Raw genomic sequence first — 14160 nt, forward strand, 5'->3', positions numbered from 1 at the left:
CAAGCAACAAAACCCCTTCACGACATGGAACAATACTAAAAACTATCCCTAGACTGAAGACAAATTTAACTAGCAATTATTCTAGCTCATAGATTAAGTAAAAAAAAAATATTCCTAGGGAAAATAAAATAAATTTAGAGAGAGCACTAAGTCCTTTATACGTGTGAGTGAAAATACTCTTTAAGCGCACATCACACCAGAAGAAAAACTTCAAAAGTAGTCATATTATTCAAGGACTTACACATTAGAAGTCAACTTTATTTTAATTTAAATATGAATAGCTCCTAAACCACATATGTATAGCATCACTGCATTACAGCAATGCTCAAAACAAATGAAAACTAATTCACAAAGAATATAATAGGCACAAATACAAGTAACAAACTGAGTACAGATAAATGTACCTATTCATCTATTCCTTAAACACACCCTGTTACAAACATGAAACTCTCTAGCAGAAATGAACGTGAAGATAGGTGGAAAATACATCTTATAAATTAGGTTAAAGGGGACAGTGGTTATGGATGAAATAAATCCCAGTATATGCCAACAAAAGAATATTCACCTGTTTCCATTTTTTTCATGCAAGCCAGAACCCCAATATCTTGGTACACCTAAGTATTTCAGTTTATGGGACTTAGTCCAATTCTGAACTGAAAATATAAATCAAGATAAGTTAATGAATTTGCATCAGTAGAGAATTACATAAAAAGGGAGTACTCTCATCGCTTACAGTTTCTGCATACATGTGAGCTGCTTATTTCACGGAAACTTGTATGCAAAGTATACTGGAAAGTTAATGATGTATCTGTTGTAGGGACAGAGATGCAACTAAAGTTTCAATTTAGACAATACCGTCAAAACAACTACAAAGAACATCTTACCAAACACCCCTGATTTTACTATATGTCTGAATCAGATCTCAATCATTTAAAAATAATTTTGAAAATGACCTTAAAAGATTCTCTTAAAGTTCGACCTCTAGGCTCTCTTTTCCTAAATGCTTGTAGTTCATTAAAAACATTTTAATAGACTGCTTACTTTCATCTGGCTTAGCAGCTCGCATGTAGAACTTTAACTCAGTAAAAAGAGGTCCATTCTGGCTGGGTTCCTTTAAGACAATTTAAAATTAGTTAAAAACTGCTGTGTTAGTGCCTAATAATTATTAAAAGCTCACAAAACGTAACATTCACCCTATAAAAACATATTCTCCTTCAAATGCTCTACGCAGTGCTGATAAACACAAACAAAGGTTGGCTCTAAAAAGTTATTTTTATTATAAATTTCTTAACATTAAGGGTATCAAAGAATTCTTTCCCATAACAAAATATTAAGAATTACAAATTAACTGAAATGTATAGAAATATTACCAATAATTGGCAGCAAAAGTTTAGCAGAGAACATTGCACAACATTATCTCAGATTTTCCAGATTATAGCTGGATTGCATCAATTGCAATAGCCATTAGCGAGCCTAAAATAACACCTGCAATGATTTGATGGAAAAATCTTAACAAAAGTTAAATTCTTGCTAAACTTAAGGTAAAAATCAAGGTAACCAAGGTGAAATTTACAAGATAAAAATTGCAGAGGATTTCACAATTTCTCTTAAACTAAATTATAAGGACTACTACACCTATTTTGACCTCAGAGTCTATGTTGTATTTAAGCTAACAGAAGGTATTTCAGTTCCGTTTTCTAGGGACAAATCTACGGTAACCACGAATTCCAAGTAAAGTGCAAGAGAGAAGTCTGTTTGAAAACACCAAAACTTTGAAATACCGCAAGAATTGCAAATGGGCAAGTACCTTAACTCTGCATTTCCAGAACTTAGCACAGAAAAAAAAAGTGATTTAAACTCTTGCAATTTCTAAGTGATTGATTTTGAGATAAGCTTAAGCAATTTACTTTAGTCTAGTTACTCATATATGTCCAAATTCATTTTATCTCAGTGAAAATACCCATTTTGGAATATCCTATGCTTTAAAAAAGCTATCAAAAAAAAAAGTATGTGATTACTGGCAAGAAACCCAGAAAGAATACAATCGTGTGATATTAGCATACTTTTAATTGTAACTTTTAAATGCAGATGTAATGACCCAGAAAGTGGCTAAAGGCCAGACTGTACCACTCAGCTAATAGAGATTTACTCCTGTCCAACACTAATGAAGCAATGTAAAGAGGTTGAACACACTGATGAACGTGAGCTTTAATGTGCATCTGATGTATTGGCTCAGAGACAGAGCGTGAAGATGGGTGAGAAGGAGAGCAGACACCAGCTTAGGCACTGCTCCTGGGCCTGGACACGTGATTACAAAGCTACTGCCTATCTCCACCACCCTTTTTCCAGCAGCGTTGCCCTGACAAACAAGGGATTCAAGACATCGGTTTTCTGGCCCCTCCTTGTGAGACCAATGTTCAGACTCAAGCCACGAACCAGAAAAAAAAACCCAACGAGATCAAAGCACATAAATTTTGGTACATGCATATTTACATTCAGTTAGCTTATTTATCCAATATGGACAACAAATTAGATTATATGTACAGAGGAGAAGGGTTGAATAGCTGAATTCTTATACTGCAGTTATCTCGAACAAATGTTACTTAACCTATTCACTTGTTTCTGTGTAGCATAATCCATTAATACTCTAACTTAATTAGAATATAAATTATACATATTATTTTGATTCAATTTACACAGGTTTGAAAAATGTTATCGTCTTACTGAAATACAGCAAAAAAACTGTAGGTGTTAAAAAGTCTTAAAATATTTATCTTTAAATAAATTATTCCACAAAAAATTATGTCTCGGTGCTGAAAAAAAGATAAATCTTTCAAGTTGGAGCAAATGCTGAAAATCTGGTATCATTTCATACTTGAGGGGATGGATAAATGATTTAACCACAAAACAGATCTTCGTGTTGACTATGAAGCTGTTTCCCCATAATACCATTAATTCTACATACAGATAAATAAATGCATACGCTATGTTAAAAAGGCTCATATAATGATGTCCAATATTTGCCATACTCATCATCTTATAATATGCTAAAACCAGAAAGACTTCAAACATAAATTTCTACAACTTTACGCCCAGGGTCATTCTAAACACATGATTTGCAAAACTGAAATTAAAGTCTAATTAGAAAAGATACATAATGAAAGAGATTATGGAGTACGTGTCGAAACCCAACAAATTTCTTCAAGTAGTTATTTTAAGAATTCTGATCTTTTTCAGTCAGCAATTTAATGAAGCGTTATTAAACTCTGCATCCACTCCTGAACAATGACATCTGAAAGGTCCACATGTTAAAAAGCATTTCCTTTTTTACTAAAAACTGTGATTCATTTCGTACTGCTCAGACATCAATACTATGACGATATGTCAAAGACTAAGCCAATTTCCATCCCGCTTTAATAGCTTAATTTCAAGAACATTACTATAGAAGCACGTATTTTGTTAAACACTAATAATTGTTCAAAGCTGTTAACCACTTTGCTTCAGCTGATGGATCAACTAGAATTCACCCAGGCTTTAGAAAACAGGCCCTTATCTGTAGTTGTGTTATACTAGACTGTAGAGGCATAATACGTTATGGGTCATTTGTGAGGGCAGCACAAAGACTGGGGCTACTTTTTATTGCCATAAAGACAAAATTATAAAAGACAAATTAAAAGTGAGTAGTCATCTGGGAGATTAGCAATGGAGGTATTTACAAATTGCTGCAACAAAGTGAATCTAGCATAAAAGCAACCCAGAAGTTATGGCAACTCTTCTTATATTCAGAGCCCAAAGGGGAAGAGAAGCAGATGGACAGGTTTCAAACTCAGGGGAAGAGGGAGGATGCAATTACACACAGCATAAAATAATGTCTGTCTGATGATTTTCCAAGCAAGTCAAACTGGATTCTTCCATGAAAAGTTAAATGGAGCTCTGCTTCCTGATCAGTGCAAACTCATCAGGAGCCAGTAATTAGGAGCCATTGCCTCTCAAAGGCAAGCCACCACTGATAACTTGAATGTCTGTTATCTACCTCTAACAGGCCACAGCTCCTGCATAATGGACACCCTCTGCCCTTGATGGTACTGGTTGGTCATACAAAAGCAGATCGCCACCATGCAATAGGTGCAGGCCGGGACTCCCGGTCTGTGTGGAATTCCTGCCCACAAACACCCAAGGCAGCAGCAGCATGGTGATGTTCAAAGTGTGGTCGTTTGGCATTTCTATCGTAAGTGATGCTCTTTTCAGCAAGCAGACACGTTTCAGAAAGAGGGTCATCAACAGTATCTTGGGGTGTCCAAACAGTATCAAAACCAGTACTCTAGAATTTCCCTATAGTCAGCAGATATAAATACCAAGATCAAAGGCACACACTAACTAAAATGTATTTTATTCTAAATTAACCTGATATTCTACTTTCATGAACAAATGTTAAAAGCATTAACACATTTACATAAGTGGCCATCTATTGTGGTAAAGCATTTCAGTATCGCCATATAGTTTAATAAAATAAAAGATTAAAACATTGCAGTTCTGAACTGAAGAAAACTATTTTTTTTATTATTTTTTTTTTTTTTTTTACAATGTGAACTTCTTGTACAGTTTTCTGGTATTTGCTTTCGTCACAGGACCAGAAGTACCACCATGATAATGAATGAACGGTTTGGATCTACTATGGATATTCCCATATTCCCACTTTTTTTACTAAGACTTTAATCAGGGAATCATGTACAATAGTAAGGTCTATATAAGATAATCCAGCAAAATTTAAGAAAAAATACTTTATACCTTAGGAAGAGGACATTACAGCCAAATCACGTTAAATAAATATTTTTTATTTTATGATTAAAAACATAAGAAAATTTCAACTAATAAAAAGAATTTGCTGATTTGCTACAATGGGCTAAAAATGAGCTATCAACAATGCTTTTTCTTCTCCCTAATCATTAGATTAAAAATATTATGTATCAATGCCATTTTAATTCAGTAGAAATTAGAATACGTATGTGTTTTATGATACAACATTTAAAGGACTATTTCTGTGGGGACGTCAGGAATCAAAGTTTTGCTGTTTGTACTCCCAAGCCATCTGTCAGCTTACCAACATCCAGTGGTGAGCAACAGTTCACACAGATTCACTGCTGAATCACAGAAATTCTCCAAAAGCTAGCCAGATTTCATTAATTTTGTGATATTTGGGCTGTTTACAGGAAGCAGCAAATGAAACAGAATCTGATCTATTTCATGAACCTTTATCAACTTCGCTGGTGTTCCACCCTCATACATAGGCGTCCCAATTCTCAGCAGTGTTCCTCTGTATCACCACACTTACTTTTATTTTAAACAGCACTATGCAATTGCATTATTTTCAGTCAGATGATGTTTTAAATGACACATGCTATTCTAGAACAAACGTTTTAAAGTTGTGAAGTAAAGATTCAAGCGCTCTCTTACCACTTTTGCAACATAAGGTGCATCACTGCCAACCGACTTTGAAGAATTAACATCAGCTGTTAAAAAGGAAGCGCTTGTTAGTAGTAGGAGAGGAAACTGTCACAAAACAAACTTATTTACTATACAGCATGGACAAACAAACAACAAAGCTATTAAATACTGACATGAACATATCTCAGTACCTTAGACTTTGGTAAGAGAACTACTCTATATGGCAAGACTGCTCTACATGGATATGGTCTTGCATTGTCCCTTCTGCTTCAGGAATACAGGCAGTTTACTAAATAAAGGAGTTCTTTTTTATAGTTCAATAACTTTTTCCTAGTCAATAGCATTTCTTTCATTTTCTAGGACTGTGATGAACATACACAGTTGCGGACATAAAGATGAAAAACACATTCTCTCTACTATTTTGCCATGTCACATATCCAAAAGTGGCTTTCTGTTACTACTATGCTGTTATTTGTGACAGAAGGAGATACAGGTATGAAGGGCATCAAGTTAGGCAAGCACGAAGTACAGGAAGAGTCAGAGGCACAGCTTTGTGCAAATGATGGGGAAACAAATGCGGAGCAAGCTTTGGCTTGAACAAAGCAGGAATTCTTAACATGAAGGACTACACAATTTGAGTGAGCTGGAACTCCAGCCTCAGTAAATTTAGTAGCTCATTGAGCAAGGCTGAGTAAGTACTAGAGAGCTTCTTTGGCAAGAAGCCACCCACTGGTCCTGTTTTTCTTCTTAATCCACTTATGCTGCAGTCTGTTCATTTTGAAAGCAGGACAGCTTATTAATTTTTTTTTTTCAACTCAGTATGAATTCAGTGCAACTTTTTCACCAAGAGGAGGAAGACCATAAATGCATAGCAAAAGAAAACCTTGTTATCATGATCACATTAACTTTCATACCTTCAAAATTGTTTGGAACATGACTAGGGGCAATCAATGTTTTTAATTCCCTGAGGTATCCTCAAGATCTCTCTAATCCATTCATCTGTTCAAATAACAGAAATACTAAGTATGGAACACTATCCACTAAAATTTTTCTCAAAGTCAATAAACAGCATTGAGAAACAAGATCTGTGTTGATGCTTTAAACTGCAAAGTCCAAGATTTCAATTTGTTTTGAGCATTGGTTACATTAAAAAAAAAAAAAAAAGTATATGACATGTCAGGAGTTCACAAGGCAATGAAAAAGTCAAAAGCAGCACCGAAGTGAAAACCAGCCAAAATACCAGCTGATCAGTAGCCTCCATAGAATATGCTTAAACAGTTTCAGTTCAGAATATGTGATATAAGGACACTCATTCAAAAAATCCCTTCTTTCAGCCAGACCAAAAATAAAATTTAAATAAATACTACATTATCCTTTCACTGCTGAAAAGTAATAAAGATTTTGGTTTAAGAAAATGAATGAACTACCAGTGGAATCTCAAACAACCACAGTTCTTACAATGAGCATTTGTCCACTCTTGTCTTTTTTTCCAACATCACGAACCAAGCTAAGGTTCTAGTAAAAAAGACTACTTGAAGACACTCTGCATTTCTAACTTAGGGTCAATTTTTAATTGCCTTGAATAAGGATAAACATCTTACACGAAGGATAAACATTTTGAAGCATTATCAAAGATAATTAACTTACCAAGGTATAGGCGTCCAAAGCCTCCTTGCCCTATAGGGACACCTAATTTCCATTCTTTTCTTGATGTATCTGCTAGAACCTCCCCCTCAGCAAACACTTCAGCAAGTTTCCTTTTTGCAGGGGCTCTTTTCCCAGCAGTCTTCTTATTATATGGCATTTTCCCTGGAGGGAGAGAAGGGAAGGAAAAAATAATAAAAAGCATAGGTTACATGCTGACCGGTCTTATTTTATGTAGAAATCTGTTAGAAGCATGAAAAAGTATGCATTGTTTAAGTTTTAATTTGTTACTACAAAGGTACTCTAAAAGAAATACAGTAAAGTAGTTTCTTTGCATGAATTCTAAGTGAAAAACAACTGATTTTTCCAGGCATCACAAAAAAATTTGACAGCAAAAATCTTCACAAAAGAAACCTATTAGAAGACCTTGTATAATACAGGCTAGAAAAAACCCAGAATCTGTCTTACTCAATCAATCACAACCAATCATAGATCTAAACTTAAAAAAAGTAAACTAATGAAATAAAGCTCATCAGTTTTCCTGACGAAAATACAAAAAAAAAATTAAGCCATTAAGCCAGTTAATTATTTTTTCCTCCTGTATAACTGCTAGCAACAAAAATGAAAGCCTGCATATTGTTCACAGGGCAGCTTTTAGTAGACCATCAACAAACTAGTACATAACTACCTATTTTGAGATCATAAATGTAAAGTGTTACCGTTGCCTTCTTACAGCCTCAAGACTCAGATAAGCAGTATTTCCAGAAGTAACATAACGGCCCACTGGAACCAAACCCGCACATCTTGCTGCAGAACAGGTCTCATTTTGAGCAAATAAATGTTTTAAGTTTTTAGCAGAGACAGATTTTGATTCAGGAAGGATTGAGTTCGGCAAAGAGTGCGCTAGATCTCTTTAAACAAAAGGCCTTTGTGATACGTTTTACAAAGAACTGATCTTTCGCTCTTATCCTATGAGGATACAAGCATACAAACAGAGACACGGTTATTTTCTAAAAGATACCGTTCTGACTGGTGGGGTTTTATTACTTTTATTTTACTTGGGGAAGTGGAAGGAATATTAATACACAGTTCAGGAAGTTTCTGGATAGCAAAGTATCTTTTTCCTATTAGTCTAGATACTCAATACAATAACCCTAAGCCAAATACAGTTACTTAACATCAGTTTTCCTCTTTCAGTTCTAATGTTCCTCTAGGACTTTTTTTTAATTTCCCAAGTAGAAAATTACGTAACTATGACAGCTGTTCCAAAAGTGCTCCCACCTCTACAAATCTCTTTTCAGACTGGGTAATACCATCAGGAAATCTTCTTCCCCAAATAATGTCTGTCACCCAACTAACATCGGAACAGAACAGCCCACTCTTTTCTCTACATTTCTCCCGTTACTAAATGCAAGAATAACTATCAAGTTTCCCGAAAATGTTACTCTGTCCGCAAATACCCAGCTGCAATTGACCAAATCCCTAGGTGTGGAATGTGACAATGGCTGGAACACTCCACGGGGATGGGATGTGCCCAAGGAGCTCACTAAACACAAAAGGAACTGGTGGGTGGCCTTTGTTTTAGGTAAACAGCTAAACAACAGTTGAGTGGAGATCAAAATTGTTAAGTGGATCAAACAGCGGTGTAAATGTCTCCCTGAGTTAGTCAGGCCAGCGTGGGGGGAGTGAATATGAGGCTTAGCTCAACATAAGAGTATAAAAACTAAACAACTATCAAAAGAATTTTGAAGAGAGCAATGGGCTTGAACTGGTTTCAACCCAGGTATTCCTTCCCGGTGGCTGGGGACACCAGCATCATGACAGTAAGCATGTTATAGAGACAAGTAATGGGAATCACATCGGTATTGTGACTGAACTGCATATTGCAATTGCTGTATGTTGCAAAGTGTAATTTACATTTGTATTGTTTTCAGTATATTTTATAATCACTCCTAAATCAGAAATCCTGTATAACATCGACTATCTTCAAATATGTAAATCTGACATTACATATTATGCCCTCCATGCATTGAAGAGCTAAAAGGACCTGGTCAGAGCGTATTGAACTCTGTCAGCAAGCAGTCTGCAGGCACCACAGTCATTCAATATAGGAATAAACGCAGAAGAGAACATGTATGATTCCATGCCAAAGAAAAGTTCTGCTTTTTCAGCATCCTTACGAATCTGAGAAGTAACTTTGTGTCATAGAACCACGGCTGAATACCTACTGCAGTTAAACAAATAACTTCAACAAAAAAGTATTAAGAAATACCCACATCACAGGAAGAGACTGGTTTTTTATCAATACCTACATTGCACAAGCTTACTCATTATCACAAAACAGGATGTTTTAATTCTGCATTTCTTTCCCACATTCCCACTTACTTCTATACAGTAACATTCTCCCCTGTATTCAAGATATAGTTTGGGCATTTTACACTTAAATTTTAAGACTAACTTTACCCACAGCTTTTTCCATACCCTGTCTTCAAGAAACTCCTCTCTTTACAACTATTCATCTTTTTTTTTTTTTTTTTTTTAATTATGTTCAAGTACTGTCTTAGAGGAAGGTTCTTCCTCCATATTTTCTCCAGGAGAAAAATGGGACTTCCAAGCACCAAATCCAATTCCAGCAATCTCAGCTAAGACCACACCAATGAGAACATAACACCTTCTGGTGGCAAAGCACCAGAAGGAACACAGAGTAGCGGCAATGGCTGGCTACATGTTGATATCACTTACAAGAGCAGGCCAAAAAGATCACAGCAGACCTTTAAGCAGCTCCTCAGGACACCCAGATCAGGAAAAGGACTGACACAAAGGACAAACTGAAACCATTAGAAGTGGTAAGGAGAAAATAAAGCAGAAGCCTTGAGGCCCAAGGCTGACTCAGATAAGGAGGGGGAAAAAAAAGCACAAAAATCATCTGTGTTGCCTAATGACTCAGATGCAGGACAAAAACCACGCTCACTGTCATCTAAAAGGTACAAAAACATATACAAAGTGAGCATACTGTCTTCAAGCTAAGAACAATACGAGAGACATAAACAGGGCTTGAAGGACTGCATCCCTTGACCTCTGAGCTAGTATAAATAATGTCAGCAAGACTTGCGACACATGCACTTAGGTGCCTGAATGCTGTCCAGTAAAAGAAAAATTTGTAGCCCCTTTTTCGATAAAGCTAGCAAGGCAGTGAAATAAAACTATTGATATGCTTCACATCTTTGACATTCACAGGGAGTGTCTTAATAGTAGCCTTGCTTAAAAGGGAATTAAGTTTACTTAAAATAGGTCCTCGAGAGTATTAAAGAAGGAGATGGTGTTTCCCGCTTCCCCCCCACTTTTTTTTTTGTTTAACATGGTCAATAATTGTATGCCTGAAGGTATTCAGTTAAAAAAAAAAAAAAAAAAAAGAAATTAATGACAACTTCCCTTTACCCATCAAAGCAAAAATTCAAAATGGACATAAGTCTGAACGTCCCCAGCTGGGAACCCTGCCCTTAACAAATACACTAGATACACATACATGGTTTCTTGGCTGTCTATATTCATATCCATCTGTTAAGATGGCACTGTGCCTACTTACAAGTTGGTCAAACTATCAGTAGGCCATAGGTGCCAAACACTGATCGCTTTCAATGGGCAGCATGCACAATACTAAGCACTCTCTTTTTTACAAAAAAGCTGTTATCCATGGAAATATTTAAGCAATGGCTGCACATGCTTTCACATTTATTTGGACAAAACCATTCAAGGATCTTCTATTGATTGAAACTAAAAACACCTGGAGACAGCAAAAAATTTCTACATGAAAATATAGAACTGGGGAAAAAAAAAAGACAAAAATAATGAAAAAAGATAATGACATTTTAGTGCAAATTCTTTTAAAATTCACACACACACAGAAAACAAAAAAAAGAAATCACCTTTAACTTGCCTACATCTCAATTACCTGTCTCCATCAGTAAATGGAAATATTTTGTATCCCACAGGTATTGTGAAGCTTAATTCATTAGTGCCTGCAACCACGCTGAAGTCCTTGGAAACAGAGTGCCACAGATGTCAAGTACTATACTATCATTCAAGTATCAAACAGACCTGACCCTACTTAGCTGGGGTACCTGACAAGAACAATTTTCAAGGTGCATGATTGTAAACAGCAGCATTTTGTGTGGCTACAATATGCTCAAAACAAAGATTTTGCTACTAACAGGTATGAATAACAGAAGTCTATTTGTCTAAACTCGCTCCAAAAGCCTCTTAGTACTACAAAGGCTATTTCTCCTGCTTCTCCCAAATAAAACATCTTGTAAGAAACTGAATACACTGTACTTGAGATATACAGACAATTTTGCATCAGTAGTGCTATTAGTGGTGTTATCTTTACAAACGTTGTCTGCAATGGTTGCTACTCTAGCGATACTTGAACTCTTAGAATAAATATGAATAGCCACTTCTCAACTTGTGCTGGCATCCAATCGCAATAAAACTCCAAAATTAATACAAATCAAATTTATTTTGAAGGAAGTATTTCTGCTATGTGGCAAGTCAGGCTGGTTTCTTCCTGATCCTCCTCTTTTATTCGATGGAAATTGTCATTTTTATTGTTCTTTATCTCAGTAGGACCTATTTTCATTCTCAACACAGAGAAGGCATGCTGGTGACCTGTGCTTCTCTTCATGAATAGGTAGTCCCAGCAAGACCTGAAATCTATGCATCGTTAATACAGTTCATCAGTCATAGCAAGACATCTAAGTCTGTCTGCAAAGAAGGAAATAAAAGACAAGCAAAAAAACAAAAGCAAGTTTTTGCTCAAGGAGTGGGAGAGAAAGAATATGACACTTTAAGACTTCTAAATATTGTAGAACTGTTTCACAGGAGGGACCACCAAAAAAAAAAAAAAAAAGTACCTGAAGTATCATTGACTTGTAATACCAAGTGATGTAAATGGTGAACAAAGACTATCTTGCAGAAGCTGGAGATTCTGTGACTGGTCTATCATTGTGTTACATTTTTGAGTAGCACTATAATCTCATTTCCTGGTGATTAAGATATCTAACAATTAATAGTACTTATGGAAGAAGAGGCACCAGGGTTCTTTCCCCCAAAAATAAGAAAAAGTAATTCTAGACAAAATTATTAAATGTACATTTGTAGATAACAATTAATGAGAAGCATTTAATCACAATAGTACCATACTGGACAAAGAATGTTTTTGGTTTTTTTTCTTTTTTTAATTTTTTTTTTTTTAACAAGCACACTGCTGCGTGGCAGTCTTTTATAGAATGCAGCTTCTTCAGAGATAAGAAACAGTCATTTACAAGAGGAATTATTGCGTTGCTAACTAATTTTAAACTGCCTTCACTAGAATACATTTTTATCTTCTGAAGAGTATTTAAGGTTCTCCTGAAAATCCTGAGCATCACTCAGACAGTTATTGCAATAAAGAACACAGTGATCTTTATAAGGTGCCAAATCATCTGTCACTCCAAATCGCCTCACCACCAAGCCAACAGCAAGTGTACCTATGCATGTAAGTGAGACATTTAACAGCTTTATGATAGTTTGGCATACTGTATAAAAATCATCAGCTGTGAAATTCATTAGGAGTCCTACCTCATTTGAGGATTATCCCCAAGAATTAAGTGGGGAGCTTATTCCTACAGAGGAAGGCAGAAGACTTTGACGCAGTAGTAGCTACGGGAAGTTTCACAATAGCTTTTATATTTTTGCTAATGATAAAAAGGGCCTATGGATTCCCTTAAGCACAAATTGAAAACCAAAGAAACCAGGCTGGTTCACCCTGCCTACAATCACCTAAGTCTTAAACAAGGAAGGTAAATGGCGAGAAATAGGAAGTGAAGAAAAGACATGACCGCTGACAAGACAGAAACCAGCTTATCCCAGTTCTGTCCCAATCCTAAAATTGGAGATTTTTATTTGTGATTTGTAGGCTTGTGTTAAAAAAAAAATAAAATACTATGTTTAGCTTAAAGCAAAACCCAGGAATGCCTCCCAACCAAGGTACTACTTTGTTTGTTAGCCACACCGGGATGTTCCTGAAGGTGACAAACCTTTAAGTGGCACCGAGTATAGCTTTTATTCCACCTCGCCTTACCGCTAAAAAAAACAAAACAAAACACAAAAACCAGGAAGGAAAGCAACTTAGGCCGCTGCCACCAAAGGCAGCTTTAGAGAAAGGGGCGGGGGGGGGGGGGGGGGGGGGGGAGGTGCAGCGGACCCCAAGGGTGAAACTGTGCTTTTACCCACCTGCCCCCATTCTCTGCCTCCCTGACGGCACAAGGAGATGCCTTCGGCCTTCCCTACCCACCCTGGTAGCAGACGAGAGGGAGGAACAGGGCCCCGGCGGTACCACCAACCTCCTTAGCGAGGGAAGCGGGAAAACCCGTCCGGGGCCGCCAGGCAGGCCGAAGGGGAGGTGAAACAGCTCCCCAGAAATCTCCTCCTAAATAAAAAAATAATAAAAATTACACTCCAAAAGCAGACGCCGGCTGTCAAATACCTCCTCCGTGCCCAGGCCCAGCCGCCGCTCCTTCCGCCCCGTCTGAAATTCCCGCACTGCCAGGGGCCCTGAGGCGGCCCGCCCGCCCAGGCGCTCACCTCCCAGCATCGCCCTCGCCCATTGGTCGGCCTCGCCGCGGAAGGCCCGCCCTCGCCCCGCCTTGGCGGGCGCGGTGCCTGCTGGGAAGTGTAGTCCGTGACCGCCGCTGGCTGCCGCCCGCGGAGGTCACGGACTACACTTCCCAGCAGGCACCGCGCCCGCCATGGGCCAAGAGGTGAAGTAATTCCAGAGGGTAACCGTACGAAATCTCGGCGGTTTAAGCCGAAATAAGTTTGGAAAGGCCTTTGTCAGGCTCATGCCGTGTGGTGAAAACCCTTGTCAGGGAAACAGGGCAAGACACAGGCTGCTGGGTGTCCGGGGGATGAGGTAACGCAGCAGTTCTCCATCTTGTGTGATGTCCAGGCCGAAACCGACCCTTCCAGCACCATTACCTCATTACATACCATAAACACCTCATTATTTTACCTGCTTACCCTTTCTGATTTCAC

General features: G+C 37.5%; 1 protein-coding gene across 3 annotated transcripts in view; it reads right to left on the minus strand.

Annotated features, from left to right (window-relative positions):
• The window catches only part of VRK1 (VRK serine/threonine kinase 1), a 35626-nt gene extending 21672 nt beyond the window's left edge, over positions 1 to 13954 (minus strand). Inside the window, exons 1-6 of one of the 3 annotated variants that reach the window (XM_074584046.1) lie at positions 13865 to 13954; positions 13582 to 13761; positions 7093 to 7254; positions 5455 to 5510; positions 1042 to 1111; positions 566 to 653 (exon numbers count right to left, since the gene is read on the minus strand). In XM_074584046.1, coding sequence (XP_074440147.1) covers positions 566 to 653; positions 1042 to 1111; positions 5455 to 5510; positions 7093 to 7254; positions 13582 to 13720 — 515 coding nt within the window. In that variant the 5' untranslated portion in view covers positions 13721 to 13761; positions 13865 to 13954. Of the gene's footprint in view, positions 1 to 565; positions 654 to 1041; positions 1112 to 5454; positions 5511 to 7092; positions 7255 to 13359; positions 13762 to 13864 lie in introns of those variants that run through there. The other 2 variants (XM_074584049.1, XM_074584048.1) reach the window with 2 other exon arrangements.
• Between the last annotated feature and the right edge of the window lie 206 nt (positions 13955 to 14160).

This window comes from Larus michahellis, chromosome 4, assembly GCF_964199755.1.
Source record: "Larus michahellis chromosome 4, bLarMic1.1, whole genome shotgun sequence".
Classification (NCBI taxonomy): Eukaryota; Metazoa; Chordata; class Aves; order Charadriiformes; family Laridae; genus Larus; species Larus michahellis.